Source organism: Durotheca rogersii (genome assembly GCF_024521655.1).
Source record: "Durotheca rogersii strain YMJ 92031201 chromosome Unknown GGS23scaffold_14, whole genome shotgun sequence".
In the NCBI taxonomy this organism is placed as follows: Eukaryota; Fungi; Ascomycota; class Sordariomycetes; order Xylariales; family Xylariaceae; genus Durotheca; species Durotheca rogersii.
The window spans coordinates 620,085-644,333 of NW_026251245.1; the positions used below are offsets into that span (position 1 = coordinate 620,085).

The 24,249-nt window shown below is 58.9% G+C and overlaps 6 protein-coding genes across 6 annotated transcripts; 4 read left to right on the forward strand and 2 right to left on the reverse strand.

The window, feature by feature from the left end:
• Positions 1-948: 948 nt before the first annotated feature.
• On the forward strand, positions 949-3,924 carry GGS23DRAFT_605824 (uncharacterized protein; the record flags this gene model as incomplete). The annotated part of the gene is made up of 2 exons (XM_051519819.1): positions 949-1,437; positions 1,507-3,924. 2 exons carry the CDS (start codon positions 949-951, stop codon positions 3,922-3,924), a joined length of 2,907 nt encoding a protein of 968 aa, XP_051370947.1.
• A 1,206-nt stretch (positions 3,925-5,130) lies between these two features.
• GGS23DRAFT_597851 (DNA glycosylase) lies at positions 5,131-6,729 on the forward strand (the record flags this gene model as incomplete). The annotated part of the gene is made up of 1 exon (XM_051518690.1): positions 5,131-6,729. The coding sequence occupies one exon, from the start codon at positions 5,131-5,133 to the stop codon at positions 6,727-6,729; it is 1,599 nt and encodes a 532-aa protein (XP_051370948.1).
• A 925-nt stretch (positions 6,730-7,654) lies between these two features.
• Positions 7,655-10,944, forward strand: GGS23DRAFT_610929 (uncharacterized protein; the record flags this gene model as incomplete). The annotated part of the gene is made up of 3 exons (XM_051520362.1): positions 7,655-7,771; positions 7,802-10,281; positions 10,318-10,944. The coding sequence occupies 3 exons, from the start codon at positions 7,655-7,657 to the stop codon at positions 10,688-10,690; spliced, it is 2,970 nt and encodes a 989-aa protein (XP_051370949.1). The 3' UTR covers positions 10,691-10,944.
• On the reverse strand, positions 10,415-12,850 carry GGS23DRAFT_573375 (Batten's disease protein Cln3; the record flags this gene model as incomplete). Its single annotated transcript, XM_051516675.1, has 2 exons — positions 12,393-12,850; positions 10,415-12,302 (listed from the first exon to the last, which is right to left on the reverse strand). Coding segments are annotated over exons 1-2 (1,355 nt in total), but the record flags the coding sequence as incomplete, so codon positions are not given.
• Positions 12,851-14,873: 2,023 nt separating this feature from the next.
• On the forward strand, positions 14,874-15,447 carry GGS23DRAFT_113416 (uncharacterized protein). The gene has a single exon (XM_051511015.1). The coding sequence runs from the start codon at positions 15,026-15,028 to the stop codon at positions 15,368-15,370; it is 345 nt and encodes a 114-aa protein (XP_051370951.1). The 5' UTR covers positions 14,874-15,025; the 3' UTR covers positions 15,371-15,447.
• Positions 15,448-16,033, reverse strand: GGS23DRAFT_113429 (uncharacterized protein). The gene is made up of 2 exons (XM_051511016.1): positions 15,863-16,033; positions 15,448-15,800 (listed from the first exon to the last, which is right to left on the reverse strand). Exons 1-2 carry the CDS (start codon positions 15,968-15,970, stop codon positions 15,525-15,527), a joined length of 384 nt encoding a protein of 127 aa, XP_051370952.1. The 5' UTR covers positions 15,971-16,033; the 3' UTR covers positions 15,448-15,524.
• Between the last annotated feature and the right edge of the window lie 8,216 nt (positions 16,034-24,249).

Below are 24,249 nucleotides of genomic sequence, written 5' to 3' on the forward strand. Positions count from 1 at the left end.
ACCGTTTCTGCTGCTGTGGTTGTAGCCGTTTCCCCGACCTTCAATTCGTACGGTGCTCTACAGCTCCGACCTTCCAGCATTCCGTCGCTCCCCTCCACCCTTCGCCTGGCCAGCCAATTGTGGGTGCATCGTCCTGAGACAGTTCCTCGGGTCTCTCTTGCATCTGCAGGTGTGACAGCCCATCCAGATCGATCGTTGTCAAAATTCCCACAAACGCCCAAATTCCAGCACTCCAGATCACCAAAGCAACAACCTCCAATCCCGAACCCAACTGAAGCCGCCTCTGATCTCCTGGGGAGCTCGTTGCCCGGCCGGTATACAGAATCCGGCGAAGAGTGTCAACACAGCCTCCCCCAGCTCATGCCCTCGGACCTCCCGATGAAAGACGCGCCTGTTGCAAGAAATTTTGCCAAGCCAAATCGTCACAGCTTCGCGAACGAGTCGTTGTTGCTCCGCCCGCAAGTGAACCCTCCCCTGCCAACCTGGTCATAAGAAGCCCCATTAAGACGCTCAAGCCGCCGGCTGCCCTTACACCGATGACGCCTGTCCAAGGACTGTGGGCGCCAACGGTCTCTCTATCCTCTCTTCCTCTCTCTCTGCCGGGGATCCCCAGTTAATCGCATCTCTCGTCCCCATCGACTGCTTTCCGTTTTCGAGAAGAGTGCCGGTGCCGCACCCATTATCCGCTTGTCGACCGGATCTCACCCATTGCCCCCTCCCTTCCCCATTGTCTCCTCGGTCACGCCTCTCGCCACCTAGGAACAATAAAATCTTACCTAAATCATCTCTTTATTTTCTCTTTCACCAGTGGCTGTCTTCGGCCGTCAGGTGGCTCTAAGCGGTGGGATCTAAAAAGGGTTCCCCTTTCCTTCTTCCGTCTCCCTAGACCATTTCCGAGGGCAAACCAAACGCACGGCCCCAACTGAGACCGTAGCACCCTCTTCCATCATGGAGGACAGCGGAAGCCAGAGAGAGTCGCGCGAGCGCTTGTATAGAGCACCTTCTCGAGCTAGTACCGGTAGCACTGTAAACACCCAGACGACCAAGAGTGCGGCCAGTCCCGCCTCCCACTTTCGTGAAACGCATGCGAGCCCGCATCTAACCCATAGGTATCACCATAGCCATTCCGGTAGGAGCCTAATGGGAACCCGGGCTCCGTCGCGGTTGTCGAGAGAGTCCGGCATGGATTTCCGGGAACCGGCGGCTGCCTCGAGCTTTCTACAAGAAAGGCTGCAACAGGAAAGAAATGTGGAAGGCCAACGCCAGGCGAGTAAATTCGGTATCGATTTGAGCGCTTCCGCTGGCGATATTCGGGACATGGACACGCCAAGCTCGCCCATCAGGAGGAGCGCTACCGCTCTGGGACGATGGCAGCCGCCCGATGGCGGCGACGATCTCGCGATGGACCCTGGAATGGGGCTGAAGCGGCTGGAAAAGGTAAGGGATTTCCATGATCGCGCACGCGTTGTCCGTTGAAACGCACCGGCGGCTAACTCGAATCGTAAGACTTTATCAACGCTCCATAAGCAAAATTTTGACCTGAAGCTGGACTTATACCATCGACGACAACGCCAGACTGCTCTCGAAGAGCAAGTTGAGAAGCTTGAGGCCGAAAACAGCGAGATAGCGGAAGCTCACGAGAACCTAGCTTCCGAGCTGGAGATGAAGGAAAAAGCCATTCAAGAAGCGGTTAACATGATCGTAAAACTGGAAGCACGAGTCGAGGAATTGCTCCTGGAGAGGGACATGGTCAGACAAGTGGAGGCGGATGGGTCATACCGTCACTCCCACGCAGACGAACCTGAGCTCAAGTCTAAACCTACACCAGCACTCGTATCCGCCGCCCATACGAAGCCGAGAAATCTATTCGTCCCACACCTGTCGAAAGATGCTAACACTCTCGAGCGGATGCCTAGCTTCCTCTCGGAACGTAGCGAACAAACCGAGAACTTGCGGAACGCCGTTCTGGGACGGCGAAGTAGTATCGCGCGTATACGCCAAGTTTCTGCATCTAGTGTTGACCCTAGTGAGATTAATCGTGTCACTAGTCCCAGCCTCAGTGTGCTTAGTGAGAGCTCGTTCGTCAGCATATACGGCGCAAGGGACGCGCCGGACAAGGCGAGCATGCTGTCTACTGATAGTACGGCAGTAACCGATGGCGTTCCGCCGGAGCACTCCTCGACCCCGACGGCGATAACGACGAAGAGGAAAAGTTGGGATAAGCGGTTGAGCCCGGTACAAAACAAGACGCCCGTCGGGGCCCCCGATGGAGGAGGGGCTAAGCTGTCGACTCACATTCAACCATTCGGGAACGTCATCGATACGGATTCGCCCCTCCAAAAGCTGGAGAAGCTCGAGGACCGAATGACGGGACTGGGCGATGCCTCTAGGCGGGCGGCTCGCTCCTCCTCGGTCAGAGCGCGGCCTACCGCTACTCTAGGCCCTAGCCTATCCACGAAGCCGCCGCACCAGGGCAGAACCAAGCAAGAGAAGAGAGAGGCTCTTCAGAAGGTTCTCACCAACTATTCCGCGCATCGCGATCTCGCTAGCCCGCACGCTTATCCTCCTACCCCCGACACGGTCTCCTCGTCCACGCTTCGGAAACATCAGCCTTTTACTAGCTCGCAGGACAGCCTCGAGAAGCAATCGGGGGCGACTACTGCTACGGGCGAAGTCCCGCCGGCTACCTCCGATAGGTCCGGGCCGCCGGCTAGAGAAGCAGCTTTCAGGGGGTCCCCGTCCGTATTTTCGAGCCGCAGGCCTATGCCGATGCCGAGCATGAACCCCAACCTATTCTCTGACCTCAGCGAGCTTGCGCAGTCTCTCCCGCCGCGTCCGCACTCGACGGCTGGGACGACGAGCTCTCATACTCGAGCGGACAGCCTAGGATCAGAATCGGACTCGGACGGCGGGGCAGACGCTCATTCCGAATCGGACAGCTTCGACTACTGGATGCGGGAGAGTATGGAGCCAAACAGGCACCATGCAGGGTCTTCAGGACAGCGCGAAGACGACCTCTCGTCCCCTGATCTCTTTTCCTTCCCGGCGGACACGAAAGGCTGGGAGACAGACGTCATCTTTGGGGCCTTGAGAGGTAACGGTTATCTCGGTTCGCCGGTGTCGGCGTTGAAACGCGACCCCTTGGACGAGATGGCCAATTCGTTACAGGCGCAGACGCAGCAGGCCGAGGCGCTCGATCCGGCCACGCCCGGGCAGGCACCGCCCACGCCGGATCGGAGATCGAGTCTACATGCGCGGACGGGTAGCACGAGCGCGGTATCGCAGCTGGGCGGGATGCTTAAGAAGAGTCCCGGCCCGAGCTCGCGCCTGAGCTGGCTAGACGGGAGAGGCAGAAGCAACAGCGTCGGCTGCGCCGCGCAGGGGTCGACCGTTAACAAACCGGCGGAAGCGGGGAAGCGAAGCCAGTACCCGCCAGTCTCGGGGCAGTCGTTAAGGGGACGAAGCCTAGGACTTAATTCCTTCTTTAAGAGGGCAGGACCAGAAAGCGCCAGCGTCCCCTCCAGCGCGACTGAGGCCGGCTTCCCCGTTCCGACCCCGGCCCAACTGCCGCCAGTCGCGTCGCATCTCAACCCCGCCAGGCTCTCGGGGAGAAATAGTGTTCCGCCCCCCGCGACGATGCCGTGGGCGCGACCGGCGGGGGTCTCAGAGGATGATTTTAAGAGCGCGACACCTCCCCCGATCATGCGCAACCGCGTTCCGACGCTGCTCGCCGAATTCGGCGGTATCGAGGCGGCCGAGCCGAGCACGCCACCACGGCAAATGCCAGCGACTCCGACCACGCCCACGACGATAGTCTCGTCGCAGGGTGGCCACGGGAACGCAACACCAGGAGGGACTCAGAGCAGCATGAGGAAGTGGCTAGGCCTCGGAAGGATGGGTAGCTTGAAAAGTCGGATGGGCTAGAGGACCTCGCGCCCATAGCCTCCACAGGTGGTCTGGATGTTATGTTCCGATGCTAGATGCGAACGAAGGCTTTCCGGGTCAGCGCAAGCTAAAGAAGGAGCACATCGGTTGATTAGAATAGGATTCGGCCAAAAAAAAAAAGGCAGGCCGGATCTCGCGCAAGCACAAGGCGTTAACGAGGGTGGCAACTCTGGGGTGGAATTGCGAGTCATTTTCCCAGGAAGGTAGTCTCTCAAAGTGTAGAATAACATTTATCGGGCGAATTCAGTGTGGCTTCTCGTGCGATACGGAACCCAGGCGCTCATTGTCGTTCCTCAGGGGCATTTTGGGGTATCATGTAACACGGACGGGATGGACGGATGGACAACTAGGAGTGCTTTATGTTGGGCGTTGCAGTAGTCGTTAAATCACGACCGGATGTGGGAGTAGAAACGGGTATTTAATATAAAAATGACACAGCTGCAGAGGAGAAGAGCGGCTATACTGTGAATGTTATGCATCACGAGAGGGCACGCCCGGATAAAGGGGAACGACGTATGGAGATGGTTGGAGACGTCGATCTCAACTTGTCGAGTGTGCACAGTATTAATTACCTAGGCATGTAGGCATTCCCCTTCTTCGTCTTCCCTATATCATGTCCCCTATATGTACGTGTATAGCAGTTCCAGCCAGTTCCAGTTCAATACCGGCTTCGCCCTGTCTCGGCAAAGCCACCACACGGTCCCCTGCCTGGTCGTGCAGGGGTTCGTTCCCCCCCCATCGCCCGCTTCTGGCCAACTCGGGAAAGGGGCTGGCTGCTACTCTCTGGACATCACCAACTCTCCCGCTCATTTTCTTCATCTCGCCGTTTCATACCGCCACCCAGTGTACCCGTCTGCTGCATACGCGCATTGCTTATTCGCTTCTTCTTTTTTTTTTTTTTTTACTTTTTCATCTTGAAGATAGTAGATTTTGTATACACACCTACCGCGACTGATACGGTCGACACGCGCATCTACTCACCTGGTGGCCGTCTCTATTGCGTGTATGGGTGATCGCGTCGTGCACACTACATCTAGGTACCTAGATAACGCGTTGATCTCATTACCCACCGACACTTTTTCTCTCACATATGTTCTTCTTTTCTCCCCAATCTCCTCCATCCATCTATTCATTTCTATACTTTTATACCGCCGTCGCATCTTTCCCGACCCGTCTCTGGCAGCTATGGCCAAAACCAGCAGCGCTCGAGTGAAGGCGGCGGGCGCGGAACCGCCGGCAACTCTCAGGCGCAGTGCGAGGAACGCGAGCAAGAAAGAAGAGGAAGAAGATGTGGAGTCTACCAAACGAGAAGACTTGCCCACAAGATCGCGAGGACCCGCCGCCGCCGCCGCCGCCACCGCCCCACCATCCCGGCGGAGTAAGAGGGCACGCACCATCAAGGGGGACGAGAGCGAGGCCGAGGCCGAGGCTGCCGAGCGTCGGCCTAGAAAGGTCGCGAAGAAGGAGGAGGAAGAGGAGCCCAGCCCGCAGCAAGCAAGCGGACCGGCCCGAGGGAGCCGAGGCAAACAAAAAGCCGCCGGCGGCGAGGACAAGGCAGCGACCCTGCGCGCGAAGAAGCTCAAGTCGTACGCGCGCTTCGCCAACGAGTCGCCGTACCCGGACTTCGCGCGGCCGACGGCGGCAGAGTGCGAGCGGGCGCACGCGGTGCTAGTATCGATCCACGGGGCGCGGGTACGGCCGGCAGGGGCGGCGGCGGCGCCGACAGACCGCGCCGGGTGCGGCGAGTCGCCGTCGGTGCTGGACGCGCTGGTGCGCACGATCCTGTCGCAGAACACGAGCAACAGCAACAGCGCGCGCGCGAAGCTGGATATGGACGAGGTGTACGGGCCCGGCGGCGGGGACGAGTCGGCGGAGCAGGCGCGGTGGCGGGCGGTGGCGGAGGGCGGAGCGGCGAAGCTGGAGCGGGCGATCGCGCGGGGCGGGCTGGGCGGGGTCAAGAGCCGGGCGATCGTCGACATCCTGCGGCAGGTGGAGGCGCGGTACGGGACGTACTCGCTGGACCACCTGCTGCAGCGGGCGGTGGGGGCGGGGGTGGGGGCGGAGGACTACGACGACGAGGCGGCGATGCGCGAGCTGATCTCGTTCCGCGGCGTCGGGCCCAAGACGGCGAGCTGCGTGCTGCTGTTCTGCGCGGGGCGCGACAGCTTCGCCGTCGACACCCACGTCCACCGCATCACGGGCCAGCTCGGCTGGCGCCCGGCCGGCGCGTCCCGCGACGAGGCCTTCGCTCACCTCGACGCCCGCGTCCCGCCCCGCCTCAAGTACGCGCTCCACGTGCTGCTCGTCGAGCACGGCCGCGCCTGCGACGAGTGCCGCGCTGGTGGCCGGAGCCGCGGCCGCTGCGCGCTGCGGAGGGCGTTCCCCGGGGGAAGGATGGCGGCGGAGGGGGAGGTGAGGACGGAGGAGGAAGAGGAGAAGGCAGAGAAGGACGAAAAGGAGGGGGACGGATATGAGGAGGCGATAGAAGGAAAAGGAGAGGGCGAAGAAGATGACAAGGTGGTGAAGAGCGAAGATAGGGATAAGGGCGGGGAGCAAGACGCGGTAGAGGAGGAGGAGACGGGAAATGCAAAGATTATGAAGGAGGAGACGGAGGATGTTCGGATGATGGAACAGGAAGCTCGGGTGATCAAGAGGGAAGACGGAGATGCGGCTAAAAAGAAAGAGAACGATAGCGACCGGGAAGAGGACAGGAAGTTCAAGGAAGAAACTGAGGGCACAGACTGCAAAAAGGAAGAGGAGGAGCGTGTGAAAGCAGAGGCGTGACTGGCGATTCTCTATCTAATTATGCCGTCCTCTCGTGTTCATTAACAACCCCTTCCACCACTCGCGTGTGCACACGAGACCGTGGTAGGGGCCAGTGGCCAGAACACCCCATCCACCATCTCTCTTCTTTTACGTATATATACTTCGCAAATTTGAAACCACGAGCGAACGAACGAGGTCGCCGAGCTTCCGATAGCTCTACTACAGCCTAATGACCCGGGTAGAAAGGACCGCCACACCTCACGTACACTAGCGACTATTACCCCGGGCCTAAGGCAAGCGGCCAAGCCGAGCAGCAGTAATGATACGCCAACTATGAACGCGGCGATACTAATAAGTGAGGCTCTAGTGGACAAAGCCGTCGAGTTGGAGTGCCCTGAACCCGAGTGGGAAGGGGGGCACACGATTAGGACGACAACCCGAGGCGATGATCTCGGCGGCCCGATTGCCGCGCCATCCATCCACTCCCTCTTCTTGCCCCCCTCTCGGCCTGGTCGAGTCTAGAGCCCAGGACTAGCTGGGCGGTCGTCACGGTGATAGGGCAGAGCGAATGTTTTGATGTAATGATGACCAGATGGTGTTGCCCCCCTTATCTCTGACCCTGTAGCGGCGAGATCATCAGACGGGGGGCGCAGGGGGGGGAGAAGGCTCGAGGATATAGAAGTCATCGAGTGGAGATGTCCGGGACGACTCTTAACTCCTAAAACCAAAACGAAAGATGTCACTATCCGCCGAAGGGAGAGCGAGGCGTTTTATATCTCGTTTCGTCGACATGCCAACCGCCCCTTTCTTCCATCTCCCATCTTCTGGATGTATCGTTCCCACGAAACTCCAACCGTCCGATGACTCAGGATACTGCGCTGCGATACAGCTGGAGACGCTATAATACACCTGCCGTATCTTCCCACGACGCAACACCACCACCATGAACGGACCGCCCGTCCCAGACCCCAACCACGGGCTGCCGCCGCAGATACCGACGCTACCGGGCGGGCTCGATAACCTCGCCTCCTCCGCCGCCGTCACCCACCATCCGTTTGGCGTGCCCCAGACGCCGCTGCCGGACCCGGAGGGGCCCCCAGCCTTCATAAGCCCGGGCGACTTCGCCAGCGCGGCGTCGAGCGCGGCGGCAGACCAGAGAGAGCAGCAGCGCGCCAAGCGTCGCATCCCGAACTCCCTGCGGAAGAGGACCCAGGTGAGCTGCGACGCCTGCAAGACGCGGCGGTGCAAGTGCGTGCGCCTCAGGGCCGCTCCGACGCCCCCCGCCGACGGGGGGCAGCCCGACACCCAGCCGCCGTGCAAGCTGTGCACCGAGGCGGGGATCCGATGCGTCACGACCATGCCGCGGAAGCAGCGGGTGTACGGCAGCGTCGAGAACCTGGACAAGCGGTACCGCGCGCTCGAGGCGCTCGTCGCGGGCCTGTTCCCGGACCTGAACCCCCGCGCGCCCGCGGAAGAGCTGGTGGCCTTCGGGCGGGAGAGGGCGATACCCATGCCGGACTTCAGCGAGGCGCGCGACCAGCCGGGGGCGCCGCCGGCCGTCGACAGCCCCGTGAAGGCCGAGCCGGCCACCGGAGCGTCGCCGCGAGCACCCCCGAATCCCTTGACACCGAGCCTGGAATCCAACTTCGTGGCGATAGCCGGGGCCGACGACCAGAAGATCTTGCTCCCCCCGTCCTACCTGCGCGGAGTGATCTCGTCGACGGCCCCGCAGCGCCCGCCGACCGCGACGGCGGAGGGCGGCGGCGGCGGCGGCGGCAGCGGCAGCGCCAACAATACGAACGTCGCCAACAACATCATCGACCCGAACAACGAATTCACGGGCCTGATCCTCGACGCCGGCGGCCGGCCGCACTACATCGGGCCCAGCGGGAGCCTCGCGTTCTACGCCAAGGTGCGCGAGCTGTTCTCGCGGCGGTACCCGGCGCCGCGCAGGAAGAGCTCGACCAAGACGATGCAGGCGGGGCGCAGCCTGGCCCAGGGCAAGACGTCGGTCTTCATCAACAACCTGCTGGCGGCGTCGCTGGGCGGGCTCGGCGACTCGGGGCGCAGCGGCGGCGGTGGCGGCGGCGGTGGTGGGGGCGGGGGGTCGCCGGCGGCCGGGCGCGCCGACCCGCCGGAGCCGCCGCCGCCGGACCTCGACCACCTCGACGGCGACGCGCCGCCGCGCATCTGCGTCGACGTGCTGCGCGACTACCCCGACGACCCGGAGTTCTGGCGCTTCCGCCGCCGCGTGTCGGCGCTGGAGCTGCCGCCGCGCGACTACGCCGACGCGTGCGTCGACGCCTTCTTCCGGCTCGTGCACCCCAACTTCGTGCTGTTCCACCGGCTCACCTTCCAGGCCGCGTACGAGAAGATGTGGCGGTGCTGGGCGGCGCACCGCAGCGGCGGTAGCGACGGCGGCGGTACCGGCGCCGGCGAGCGCGCGCGCGAGGTCTCGGCCTCGGTCGGCTGGCTGTGCTGCCTGTTCATGATCTTCATCCTGGGCTCGCGCGCGCTGCCGCAGAGCGCCGACTCGCTCGACTTCCAGCGGCGCTGGTTCGCGCGCGTGGACGAGATGCCGCTGCTGCTGGGCACGTCGAGCCTGCCGAACGTGTGCGCGTACCTGCTGCTGGCGCTGTACTACCACAACACGAACGACCGGACGAGCGCGTGGGCGTTCCACGGGGCCGGGTGCCGGCTGGCGGTGGCGCTGGGGATGCACCGCGAGAGCGCGTCGGACCTGTTCGACCCGCTGGAGCGCCAGCAGCGCAAGCTGGTGTGGTGGACGCTGTACGGGTTCGAGCAGTTCCTGTGCTGCTCGCTGGGGCGGCCCAGCGCCGTCGACGACCGCGAGATGGACGCCGGCATCCCCAACGACGACTTCCTCGACGCGAACCTGCTGCCGCCGCGCTACATCGAGCACTCCGCCCGCCTCGACATGCTGGTCGCCGCCGTGCGCCGCGGCGTCTTCGACCCGAGCCTCGTTCCCGGCCGCATGCACGCGCGCGCGCTCGGCTTCCTCGACGCCTTCGCCCGCTGGGAGGACGCGCTGCCGCGGGGCCTGCGGCCCGGCGCGCCCGGGCCCGGGCTCGACGGCGGCGCCGGCGCCAGCGCCAACGAGTGGCGCAGCGCGACCCTGCTCCACGTCCGCTACCACTACGCGCTCAGCTTCCTGACGCGGCCCTTCCTCCTCGAGACCATGCAGGCCGGCCACGGCGGCGAGCCCCTCGGCCCGGACGGCGGCACGATCCGCGCCCTGGCCCGGGTCTGCCTGACGGCGGCGATGCGCTGCGGCGGGTACCTCATCGGCATGCGGCGGGCCGGCTGCGTCAACGGGGTCACCTGGGTCGACATCTTCTACGCGTACATGGCGAGCCTCGACATCTCGCTCGTGCTCTTCTCGCCGGAGCTGCTGCTGGGCGAGGAGGAGCGGGCCGAGATCCGGCGGCCGCGGCTCGTCGAGGCGCACGCGGTCGACGAGATGAAGGACGTGGTGCGGCAGCTGTGCGACGTCATGTCGACGATAGAGATGTGCGGGACCAACGCGCGGTTCGCCAAGGCCGCCTTCGAGTTCGCGAGCGCCCTCGACATCATCCCCAAGGACAGGATCCACTCGCTGCACATGCACCCGCCCGACATGAAGGGCTTGGTGGTTAGGGACCTGGGCGACCGGAGCGGGAGCGGGAGCGGGAGCGGGAGCGGGAGCAGCAGCGGCGGCGACACCGTGGCCACAGCCGAGGACCAGGTGTCCCCCGGCAGCTACCCGCAGGGGAAAAGGTGCCCCGAGCTCGAGCAGGACGTGGCGGCCGGGATCCCCAGCTACGTCTACGCCCCCGAGAACATGGACCTGGACGACTTCGTGGACGACAGCTTCGGCAACGTCACGCCGAACCTCATGATGGGAAACGACGTGCAGTGGGACATGTACGTCAACAGTCCATACCCACCCGACAGATTCTACCTCGCCCCCGGTCCGTGAGCGATCTGGGGGGGGATGGGGGATGGGCACTAACTTTTCGGACCGAAAACAGGATCCTACCGCCTGCGCAATGGAGCGGCGGCGCCCTGAACATGGACCTGGACTGGGGCTGGCCATGCCCGAACCAGAGCTGGCACAGCGACTATGACGGGGGACAGGCAGATCGCATCGTTGGTCCAGCTTGACTAAGAGGGTTACATGAAGTCTGCTCTACCCGGTCCTCTCCCTCTTTCTCCCCTCCTAGCGGAGGAGAAGAGGAGGACAAAGTCAACTTGCTAATCATTAATAAATGTATGAAATTCCGTTAACGCCTAGCCATAACGTCCCCCTAAACCCCTTTACTCACAATATATCACAGGTCCGTAGGCGCCGCTTATCCAATGTATTGTTCTCTAGCTAGCTTCGATTCTCTTGCACCAGTCTCTGCCGTGTTGAACCTGCCAGTTGCAAAGCCACACTTCCATAGCCATGCCCAAAAAGCCGGCGATACAGATGCCGCCGCTATCGCTGACGCTCGTCGCGCTAAGGCTAAATTCTCGCTCGGTGGCGGGAACATTGTGCATGATTTCGGCGAACGTATTCACGTATACTGCTCCGCCTAGAAGGCCTTCCCAGAATATGATGACAAAGATTATGTACACGCTCGGGATAAAAGCTAGCAGCGCGTGCAGCGTTAGGAGGACGAGGTTGCCCACCTGAAGGAAGGAAGGGATGTAGAGGTGTCGGATTCGAACGAACGCGATCGAGGTGCGGGATACGAAGACGCCAAGCTGGTACAGGAAGCCGTACATAGGATAGAAGTCACGATATTCGGTGAAGGGCGTGGACTCCAGCGGATACAGCAGCGTCGGTGATACGCCCTGGTTAATCGTGTATTCGGCGACGTAGACCAATAACAGCGGTAGCATGTAAGGGAAGAATAGCAATTTCGCCCGCCGCATGTTTGCCTGGAACTGGGACAGAGAATCCGCCCTATTAGTTCCCGACCCGGACTCGGGCGACAGCAGACTAGATGTCGTCTCGGTAGAGGGAAAATCGTCCTCGACATCATCCGGAGCCGGGTCTCCATCCGGTAGAGACTGGTACTCTTTCCTTCGCTGGCCTTGATGAAGCGGTCCTCTAGGGAGTATGCAAAAGAAACTAACGAGCATCACCAGAGGTAAGAATGCAGAGGCTAGTAGACTGTTCCTAACGCCAAAGTTGAACCAGTCGGTGAGGGCGACGTATAGGCCTGCGCCGACGAGACCGGCCGCGCCGGTGCCACTTCCCCACGCAGCCAGGCTCATGTGGCCGTAGTAATGGGTCAGGCCGAGGAAGCTTAGCTCGCCGCCGCCGCTGCTCAGGCTTGCGAATACGACACCGGCCATCTTGACGCTGACGGACTTGTCGGGCGGCGTAAGTGCGATGAGGAACATGCCGAGTGACGAGCCGACGACGAAGACGATCACCCGCAGCCAGTAGGGGACCTTATGTATGAAGTAGGGGGCGACCAACTTGGTCAGGAACGAGGGCATGACATCGGCGAGCAGGACGACTCCCTTAGGCACCTCGGACCCGACGAGGTCTTGGGCTGCGGAGAGGATGATGACATACAGGACATTGTTGATTAAGCCTATGGTTAAATCCCACCGATCAGCAGGAGTCCAGGGGGGAAGACGGGCCGAGGACCGAGCAGGGGCAAGATAGAGAGAATGACGCATACCAAAAAGCCAGAAGGCGGCCAGGACCGACGCGTCGGTGTCCCGGAAGACGGCGGCGAGCCGAGCCCGGTAGAGGGCCCAGGACGACGACGGCGATCCAGGCATGGGCAATAGGCCCGAAGACGCGGGCGAGCGACTCATGACGGGCGGGTGGGAGGCTCCGCCTCACCTCGCTAGTATCGCGAACAGCAGGTCACTACCCCTTTGACCAGCCGATCGATCCTACTAAATACTTGCCTACATACCACGCAATACAACCAAAACAGCGCATCCAAGAAACATGTAGGCGCGGGTGTCAGCAGAGGGCGCAAGGCTACGTCGGCGATGAGACGGGCGAAGGGGACGATGAGGAAGAGTGAGGATGCTAGGGTAAGTAGGTAGGTAGAGGATACGGCCAGATTGGCAAGACGCGCACGTGGGAAATTACGGAGCTCCGGGTACCTGGGTACCGATGACGTACCGCGTAGGCTCCTGTTAGTGCCATAGCCCCGATATATGGGTATATGAATATATACAGTGTTCATCCACGAAACGAGAGCACGGGCCATGCATCACGGGGTTATGTCTTATACGAGCCCCTATACACGTGTGCTCTTCTTATACACGTGTATTCTTATCCACGCCTGCCTATGGGAAGAGGACGTGGGGGACGGGAGAGACGAGGATCAGTAATGAGAAACAATCTCTCTCTGTTCGATTCCCGTGCCAGGTATACGGCTTGGATGCGGACTTTGTTATACCTACCTGCCTAATAACGCCCCAATCTGGAGGCTAATAGAACCGAAAAGCCTCTCTCTTCCTAACCCCAATACTTGCGAGCGGCAGGCAGCGAGACTTGTGTGCCTGGCTGTCGAAACAGGAGATAATACTCTCATAACAAGTTACAAGGCAGACTACACCCCAGGGCCTCGTCGGGTTGGTGCCTAGGCATTAATTAGCACCTATAGTCAACCTGAAGCTGTGTAATATTATCACAACTACAGCTGATCCGGAGCGTACCTGTAGGCACACACACAGACATAGGTATGTTACCGATGTATGTGTAAATATGTAGCTCTGTCGAACAAATTACCAAGCCAAACGGTATTAGTACCTACTAAATCCAACCATCCCATATACTCACGCACTTACATTGTCGAGACAACTGATATGCCTTCCTATATCGTGTATTACCGTTTCTATTCCCCCCCGTTCCCGTCGAACAGCGGGGTCTCGTGTATTTTCCGAAGCGGGTTTCACTGATGAGCACCGCTCTCGTAGGCCGTATTATCACGGAATGCTAGCAGTACAGCCCTATCCTGCCACCGGGTGGCCGGTTCGTGTCGAGCAGCCAGTTCCAACCTCGAGACGCCAAGGTTGGGCACTCACTCCTTCTCACGGCTTGAACTACGCCCGCATCGCTGGGCGCGCGCCGTAGAGCTGCGCGTCGAGCTTTGCAATGCAGCGGCAGCCAATCCTCCGAATGGCTTATCCCCTACGCCCTCCGCACGGACGAGGTTGCTTACCTGGCTGGAAACTTCGGCCAATCTCGTGGCCTCTGTGTCCTTCCTCCCATCCCCCCCCCCCCCCCCCCCCCTCTCCCCTCCGCAGCGACTAGGCGTTTCTAGTCTTATGCCTGCGAGGGGGAAAATGTCCGTCCCTACATCGTGGTGGTTTCTACTGGGCTCTTAGCCATAGTGGGTGGCGCCCTCGCGTCGGCATCCGCATGGACGCAGGTCGAAATAGCGCCGGCGAGACTATTATATTAATACATCCTAATACACGACGAAACCTCGGTAGCATGCGAGCTGCGCCGATGATACGATATTTTGCTTCTTCGGAGCAACTTGCGTCACTTCGTCTCGACGACGAGAATGGACGACCTGGCGGCGTGGCTATCGGTGTAATAGCTGTGACGACAGTAATATCCAGGTATTGGAACGTGTGATGCTTCTCATCTCACCGGTGGCTTTTCGACACAGGGTTCACGGCTCCACAGTCGGTCTCTCTTCCAACGGAACCTCACGGTTCCAGCGAGTCGGTTTCCTTCGAGAATAATACATCTCGGGCTGACGATTCCGTGCTGTCAGCCCGGAGTATGGCATAACCCAGAGATAGGGGTTCGCGCGCGTTAGGGGGGGCACCGTTCGGAGTTGTGGGATTTTACGTAGCTTGCATCCACTTCGCGCTTCGATATTCCTGTATTAGTTCCCCTCTGTTGTCCGAGACCTCCTCCGAAAGTCCAGCCTGTGGGAAACCGGCAGCTCTTTTGCGGCACCCCTCGCGATCTTGCGCCAAACCCTCTAGCGGTGGGGAGTTCCAGCCGGGAAGTCCAGCCTCACCCATAGTCATCAAGGTATCACGGTCCGCCGGCGTAAGACCACCCCAGCACGTCGTCTGGAAGCGAAAGTAGGTTCGTCAGCTGGCCCTATTGTGCCTCGAAAGGGGGTGGCCTGCCGACAGTCTAGCCCCGGCGGTATTGGATCGATCGGCTGGGGGAGGGTCGTAAAAGTATACAGGTTGATCGCTGGTTGGACCCCATCGATTCGTATCCATTCGCCCGGGCACCGATGTTGGGCATCACGCGCGCCCACCACCACCTCCTAACAGCAACCTCCGCCGAGTATCGTCGATTTCGCATCGGAGAGTTAGGAGGATGTGGTGGTGGTGGACGACGGCGCGCACGCGACGCTCCGGCCGAATCAGAGCGAGGGTGCATATTCCTACCTGGACTCCGACAAGGGTCGCGACGGGCTCAGCTCTGGCCGCTTCTGGCGATGATGGTCGCCGACTGCCAATTTCGTCGGTAGGCAGGCCCTTCTCGTTTCAAGAGGGGCGATCGAGGAGCGCCGTCCTTGCGCCGTCCTCGCTGAAAAAGCAAAACCACGAATGCTTGACGACGACGTACGTGCCTATGCAGGCGCCGCCACCGCCCGCCGCCCGCCGCTCGGAGCTCGACGGTGCAGAATCGGCCATTGGTCGCCCCGCCAGGCATCTCTGAGATGAGCTCGTCTCTCATTGCTTCTTTCTCCTCCTTCTCCTCCTCCTCCCCCGTATCGTTCGCCGTCGTCTAATTCTCCACGACCGGGGGGGGGGGAGATCGAGATCTAGAATAATCGGCGAGGAGCAACGATCTGCTGGCGCCATTCACCGGGTTAAGGGGTCGCGTGCGCGCCAGAAGCGGCGGTTAGCTGTGCGTGAGCCAACCAGGCACGGCAACGGCAACATGAGGGCGCGACGACATGTTTGGCTATGGCTACCGTGAGCGAGTGGCGGACACGCACTCGACGACTTGCTTTCTTTCTGCCAAGTAAACCCCCACACTTGAGTATTCTCACACACACACACACACACACACACACATATACATGTGGCTCATTTGAGATATAGGCGTGCCATGCTACCGCCCGAGTTCCGAGGACATCCATTAACTGCGACGCAAGTCAGCCCCCGCGGATGAGAGGCGTCCCTCGCCAACTGAGCTACTGCTTACGCTGCCGAGCCAACGCGGCAAGGATACCACCACAAACCCTACATACGCATACGCATACGTAGATATACATACATACATACACATGCATGTATAAATGGATCGACACATACATCGGAGAAGGATATCACCCTATCTATACGTGCAGATGGAAGAGAAGAAAAAAAAAAGGGGGGGGGAGAGTAGGGGGGGATAACGGGGGGGGAAGGAGGCGAGAGGCAGACAAGGGGAGGCAGAGAACGCCCTGAGGCGCTCGATAATACTAGGTCTGATATCGCGACGGGATGGCCTTCGCGAGGCGAGGCGGTCAGACGTCGTCTACGTAGACAGGTGGTCGGACGGCTTCCGTCGGCGAGGCACGCTCGCAAAGGTAGGTATACTACGCGGACTTATAACTGCCCTGCTTGCCTACCCCCGTACACCTGTACCTAGGTATGCACACAGAAACATACCCGGCGCAGTAATCTTGCTATAACACAGGGTCTAGCCAGGATCGCGATCCGACGTGTACATACATACATATGTAGGTAGGCAGGTAGGTATGTAGATGGTCGTAGGACTTGGGATGCTCGGGCGATCCGTACTTTCGGGTCGGTCCGCCCTCAGTGCGGCGGCAGCAGATCTCAATGTAAGACGCCAACGTAAGCAGGAAGAGCTGCGCGCGTCTTTGAAGTTAGTTATATTAACTAGGCGGGTTTTGGTTTTTTCCTGTCTCTCCTCGCTCTCCTTCTCTGCCCTCTCTGTTTCTCCTCACGTCCCCCCCCCCCCTATCCTCCCGCCTCTTCGTATCGCCGCGCCGCCCTCCTCCTCCCCTTCGTTTCGTTTGCCTGCCACCACAACAACAGCGACAACTACCGATGCCAGCACCGTCACCACCTCTCCTCTGCTCTCTTGTAGGGCTCTATCTATCACACTGTGCTGACGGAACGTGTTCGGGGACGTGGCGCCGCACTTCCTGATAGGTAGTCGGCTCCAGACAAGGTCTCCATCACAAGTCCGTGTGTGTGCATACAGTTTTACGTACTACCTACACACATACTGCGTATAACGTAGTACTCGAACAAACCCGGTCCTTACTCTCGCTGCCATTATTACACCCTCCCCTCCGGTCCGGGGTGTCTGGGAGAGACGATAGGCTTTCGCAGGGAGATAACCCCCCCCTCTCCTCCCCTCTCTCCGAGGGGACCGTATCGATGGTTCCGCATCGCTGGGTGCGCCCCTACCCGGTTTTGGATGCTACCGCATAGGCATAATTGCCTTCGGATTGTCTGGAACCAAATTGCTTATGCCGTACGCATTATAGCTAGGTTTAATTGAGAGCTTCCTGCGAGGTAGTCCGGACGGGTGTGTGTCCCTTACCTCCAAGAGACCCATATTGGCTCCCCCCCCCCTCCCCTCCCTAGCCTTGATGAAACTCCAATACTACCGCGGTCTTCGTAAACCTGTACCGTGTTTGATACCGTGTTTGACACGAATGTGTTTTCAGGTACTTAATAGTTTGGTACCAAGTCCGGGCCTGGCCCAAAATAGTTCCCGCTGAAGGCCGGCCGGCAGGCAGATCTTACGTAGTGCCTAGGTAGGTACCAAGACGCCAACTAAGTCGCCGAGAGGGGGGGCACGACGATCTAAGGCTTCTTTGGCTTCTTATGGCTTCTTAGACCTTCTTCCTCGTCTTCGTCTGGTGAATATGAGTCCCTGCACGTGCTGTCATGTCTCAGGTGAAGGCTGGAATTTCGTAGGTACTCCCGTGGTAAACTTAGGGTTACAGGAGGCGGGACACCTGCAAGAAGTCAGTCGGCTTCCTCGGGACCTCGTCTCCTCGAGAGGTCCCAGGTCACTCCAGGTAAGGAATTGGCACTGTCACATGAATTGTGCTTCATGCGGGTGAGGTGGCAGTGGCGGGGTGACAGGTCACGGACCGCGGGATCATCGCCCATGGTTCCTGGGTTACCGGTGGAAAAAGGCGCCAGGGATGGCCGGGTATTACGACATGGCATCGTGCCATATTGTTATTAATTCCCCTCCCTCCTTCATCGTGTGTCCCTCCTCCATCCCGACCCTTGTGTTGCGTTTCAGGACGAGAGGAACAGTAGCAGTAGCAGTAGCAGTAGTAGCAGCGGCGGCGGCGGCAGCGGCAGTGGGAGGAGGAGACCCTCGATGGAGCATCCGAGATTCATCCCGTCCATATGCACATACGTACCGCCCTGCAATAGATCTGCGGGGGCAATAACCTTATTACGATTCGAGATCCGGCATATCGACCTTGGAACAAGGACGCGTTTTGACGGGGGTAATATGCGTATGTATTGGGGGCGTTGGGTGGTCGCAAGCAAGACTCGATGAGGCCCTACCTAGGTCGTCCGAATAGCGCAAAAGCCGCTGCTGGATGGTGGTATCGACCCGAACATGAACGGATAGTGTTTCGGGCTACGTGAAGCGCCACCGCGACGCATCGAGACTCGCGCGCCTTGTCAGTGCTCTCTAGATAACCCCCCCTCCCCCCCCAACGCGAGGTTGGTTGAGCGATTACGTGCAACTCTCTAGGCACACATTGGCGAACGACGGCATGAACGCCAATGCGTCCTCGGTGGCATACAGAGTCGGGAAGACAGGTTTTCCACAGTAATACGAACTACCGAAACACAACACCTGTCGAACCGCATCGCACGCGTATACACTATCGGAATTCATGCCGTCTAGGTAGGTGATTCGTAACATGAGTAACCCTCCTCCACGTACGGCGATGCCCAAAGCATCATAGCGATCCCGACGGTAGCCAGAATGGGTCCGCCTAATATAACGGGAATAGCTAGCTTGCCTAATAGGGCTGGTTTTACCCACTTGCGAGTGCCGCCCTCGTCCAGGGTTGAAGGAGAGACAGACAGACACAGACACAGACACACAGAGAGAGAGGTAGGCAGGTAGATGGGAGAAATTCCCCGGTCATAACAGACTCCCGCTTGCACGGTGGACGTGCTGGATGCACGCCGACCAGACGTGGAAATTCGCTCGCGAGCTAGGCGGGCGAGAGGAGCGGAGAGAGGAAAAGCAGCTCGAGCGCGAGCGTGGCCTGCAGCGATTCCGAAAACTTCTCGGGACTTCGGCATAATATGACTTGAGCCCTTAGCCCGAAGCCGACCGACTCATACCCATACCCCGGTGAGGGCCGGTGTAGATGAACCGTGAGCCCCAGCTCCCCCCCCCTAGTCCGATAGGGTGTATGTATGTCGTATGCGTTGTATATATGTAGGTAGGTATGTGCCATGTATGGCATCGTGTAGGTAGGTATTAATGTAGGTAGGTAGGCACGTACACGCATGTACGTTGGTAGGCTATCTTGAGGGAATACTCTCCCGCGCCGGCCGCCCATTACCAAGCAATGGACAACATTGGAATCACTCTGGACTAGCGAGAGAGGCCAGGAAGTATTAAGTTCCGTGATGAACCCTGGGATGTCTCGGCGACGAGTCGGACGCTGTTTTCCTTGTTTCCTTTTATTATTCTTTTTCTTTTTTTTTTTTCCGTGTCTTTCTCTCTCCGTCTCCTCCTCCCCTCCCGCTCATCTTCTCCGAAATTGGGGCATAGATACAAAGTAGTACACCTGTTAGTGTAGATAGACATTGTTGTTTGTATTGGTTTCTCTTGTTAGGTGTATGTCTTTCACATCCTCCTCGAGCAAGGATTCTCGAACACTTCGAGAAGCCCCCCTCCCCCTCTTTTATTCTAGACCTGTCGCGGAGATGCTGCGAATCGACGAACCACGACAACGGCAGAGGTGAACGGCAACGGCAGCGGCACCACGAGTACGTAGTGATAGGAGAGCCGATGTGCAACAGACAGCCAAGCAGGCGGCCCTCGCGAATCCGACAGCATGTCTAACCTCCGGGAATGCGACATGTCAGAAAAACTGGTTGCATCCAGAGCGCGCCAAGTTTTGCCGATGATACGAACTCGCCAAGTAGAGCTACGGAACGGATGGAGGATCGCCTTCGGAGGGACTAGACTGGAGAGGTTGCCAAATCCCTACCATACCTACGATACGCAGACGGCGCTGCTCGCGAGATTAGGATGCCATCTCGTTTCGTGCTGGGTCTCGACAGGAAAGCCCCCTCCCACGTGCTGTGGTGACACCAAAGGGGGAGACGAGGACTGCAGAATCTGCACGGCCTGGCGATGCTATGTCGGCTGTAGGAATAGGAAGCTGAGTGGAGTTGGGAATATCCCGTCAAGCAAGGATAGGTGTAAGGACGGGGCAAGGATGGACCACCACCAGAGCAGCAGAGGGCCGCCTCGCAGGGCTGTCGGCAATGAACTAACCGGCTTGTTCCCTCCCCCCTTTTTTTTCCCTCCCAGTAACAAGAGAGCCCCTACTACGTTGCGACCCCCATAGCGATGTAGGTAGTATGCATATGTAGACTCATTAGACTATACCCTCTTTTTCTCTGTCTTTCTGCATCTCTCGCTCCCAGACTAAGACAACCCTCCCACATCTGCAGCCCCCCCTGTCCCCGTTTCCTCCGAGTGATTTAACGCCAGAACCAAAGCGGAAAGGGAACCAGAGAGAAGAAAAAATAGAGAAACAAACCCCTGAGCAAATTATCCACCTGCATCCCTAGTGGACGACCAAACGCCGGAGTCGATATCCACTGGGACCGATGGGATTCCTCCAACCACGAGGTCCACCGCTAGCATGCCTAATCGGGTAGGTCACATCGCCGGGCTCTCGATGCCTCGTGGCGTCCCACGCTGAGACGGAGCAGAATCGGATCCGAGGAGGCAGCGACCAGCTCGGCGCGCCGAGAGAGAGAGAGAGAGAGAGAGAGGGGGGGGGGGAGGGGAACGGAGGAACAACATAGACCCTCGCCGAGTCTCACAAGGGGGTAGTATGCTTGCGCAGTCAGGTCGGACAGGTCACCTACAGCTGCCTTACCTTACTGACCTTACTTACTATGCCTACTTGGGAGGGGAGGGGGAGGAAGAGGCGGAGGGCCACACGTGAGGGAGAAGGACGATAGGAAGCGAGGTGGAACCCAACCGCCTCACGTAGACCTACATGCATGCGTGCAGGCAGGTTATGTGTGTGTTTTTATCCCGGTGCATCGCGGGATGTGGCCGCGAGATGAGCTGGCTGCCTGTAGAGAAGGATACAGGTAGGAGAGGTGGCTAGGTGGAGGACGCGATGGGGCTCTCGGAGTACGCACGCGCAAAGAAAAAAAAAAAAAAGCCAATGCGTGGATGGTGGTAGTTGTGGTTGCGGGTATTATGGTGGTATTGGTATTATTAGTAGTAGTAGTAGTAGTAGTGGTGGTGGTGGTGGTAGTAGTGGTAGTGGTGGTGGTGAGTGGTGGTGGTGGTGAGTGGTAGCAGTGCAGTGGTAGCGGTAGGTAGCAGCGTTAGGGGCAGTAAGTAGGTAGGTAGTAGGGGTGGGGACGGCGATGGCGATGGCGATGGCGATGGTGACGGCGATGGTGACGGCGTTGCGGTGTTAGTGGGCCAGGCGAGCGAGTACCAGGATGCCCACCTGCATCGTACATAGATGTATACATAGCTCATGTATAATAGCTATATAAATAACTAGATTTCTATGTGTATCATAGATGCCTGTTCCCTGGTTAGGGTAGAACACCCCGGATATCCATGTACAAGTGGCACGATGGCTACATAAGAGGTGGCATCGAATCTTCATCTGTACCTACATTACCTGCGCGCATGCGTCACTCTGGGAACGCCCGCATTCGGGCCAGAGAGGACACGCCCGCGGTACTGCGCCGCCGGCTAGGACTTCCAGGAAGAGGGAAAAAAGAGGGGATGGGTGGAGGGAGAGAGGGGAGGGAGACGTCCGGCAGGGAGGGTGTCGAGGATGTCATATGAAGGCCCTATACCTGCTCTGGCGTAGAGAGCGCGATGCCGTGCCGCATCACGGTGCGTATTCGCAAGCCGGATATCTCGTCTAGAGAGGCTGGGGCGTGTTGACGGGTTGCTGATGGGTGGATGGATGGGACGGACGTACATGCATACCGAGAGATATCCAGCGATGCCCAGAGGTGACCCTGCGTGAGAGATGCTGGCTGGTAGGGGGGCCGGCAATGGCACACACTGGTGGAGGAAGGGGATTGCTCGGGGCGCAGATGTGTGTGTATCGCGGTCCAGCCATGTGATTAGGCGAGCTTCATGGTAAGGGAGAGGGAAAGGAAAAAAAAAAAAAAAAGGACAGGATCCCTGCGCAGTCGATGGAGGCCGGGTATATTTTCTTTTTCCATGTGGCATGCGGCATGTGACCGTGACGCTACCTTGCTTGTGTGCGTGCGTGTGTGTGTGTGTGTTGTCCAGAGAGGTCGTTGAGAAAGAGACGGAGAGAGAAAGAGAGAGAAGAAAAAAAAATTGGTTGTCTTGTTGAAATCCTGAAATCCTGAAACTTGCCCTCGTATGGACTCTCAACATATTGGCGGACGTGAGCCGGGCCAGACGCAGGCCGCAATGCCGGCAAGCTGTTGAGAAGACTTACATCCAGTCAGTCCCACCCATCCACCTGACAGAAACCTGCCCGAGGCGCGGATATGATCGCGTTGGCCTTGACACGAGCGCGCCAGACAGGTAGAGAGAGACGATGCAGAGTTATCATGCCGCATGCGCGAAATCAAGTCGGTTTCCTGTTTGCCTGTGTCCCTGAGGTCGTGTGATGGCGCTTACGAAGGGGAATGGGGCGGGGAGGAAGGGGGAAGGATGGATATCTACCTAACCGCCAGTATGTCATGTATGATCGTAGCCAAAGGGGGGAGAAGAAAGACGAAAGAGGAAAACAAGAAGAGAGAAAGAAGGAGAGCGAGCTGAGACGATGATAGCATGTACGTGTTGCCCGAAGGGGAGAGGGGGGGTTGTTTTAGGAGCTACGCTTCACAACTCGAGACTTACCCAAACTTGTCATCTGCGCGAGTTGTTGTTCTGGTTTCGACGTCGAGCGCCAACCCCTAACGGAAGACTCATTCGAAGCTGTGCCACGCAGATTACCCGAAGAGACCTACGCAATCTCACGGGACGGACAGCAGGGGAAGGGGATTGGAGTCGGAGGAGAGAGGAAAAAGGGGAGGGACGGGGGAGGGGGAGGCGACACATCCATTTTTGACGTGCAGGGGATGCTATTTGATTATCTTGCTTGTGGCACTCCAGCGTGTAAGATGGCATTCTGAAAAGGGCATTCCTGGCTCAGTGGCGGCACTCTGCCCAGCAAGTTGGCAGCCCGTGGTGCTGTTTACCGGTAACGGGATTCCCCGCCAGCGCGCGCGAGAGAGAGGGAGAGAGAGGGAGAGAGGGAGAGAGAGAGAGAGAGAGAGAAGGAGAGAGAGCTGGCGAGGGCGACAACTTTCTCCTACAACGCTGACTTGCCTTGACTGACAACTTACTACGCTTCGCATCCCACGCGGACCCGATCGTATTTCGTAGCTCACCTCCCGTCTCTCCCGATCGTGTACGGATCTGATTCGAGGCCGTCCTCTGCCGGCATGTCGTCAGCTTATTGCTGCTGGTTGGCTGGCCTTCTGCTAGCGAAAATGACTGCTCGGTATGCATCGATGCCCATCTATCCGCCGTTTTTAGACCTGGTTTCTCTTCTCTCTCTTTTTTTCTCTCTTTCTTTTCGCTCCTTATCCCCTTTACTTTCTTCCCCCGCCTTCTTTTCTTTTCTTATTTGGAGCAGGCAAGAGAACGACTCGCGGAGGGGTGGCGGGGGAAGGCCTCTTATTGGGAGTAGTGGTGATGCTGACGATGCTGACGATGACAACCGTAATGATAACGATGGCAGAGGTGGTGACGCGCATGAATGCGTTGCTCTCTCCACGAGGTCTGGGTGTCCAGATCGTCCTCTTGGCCCTTAGCTCCGGCTAATGGCCAGTAGGACTGGGATTGTCGGAACAGTGCCGTGACTAGCACCACGCGGTCCGGCTGACTGGCCGGTAGAATCCATGGTAGAGGGCTTGGCGACAGCGGCTCTTTTTTGCCCGTATCTTCCATACGAGAGAAAGCCGAGGCACCTGGGAACCGAGTATCGCGATATTATAGCAGGCGAGATAGGGATCACATCTATGTAGGCCGATCTCTGAGCGGCAAGTTCCCGCGAGTGGGTGGATAAGCGAGCGAGGGGGTTGACCGGCTCTATCCCACGTCGGAGGAGGATGAGGAAAGGGAGGGAGAAGCTCTCTTCTCACTCCCCGCCCCCCCAATCGTTCACAAAAAAACATGTTGTACCTGGATGGTGGACAGGGCCGGGGTCGACGAACCCGGCATGATTCGAGCAAGGCAAAACCACATTGTCAATTATTGTCACTTACTGTACTGTTCCCAGAAGCAGTACACCAGCTTATCTTGCCACCGCGACCAGAATAACAAGGGAACTC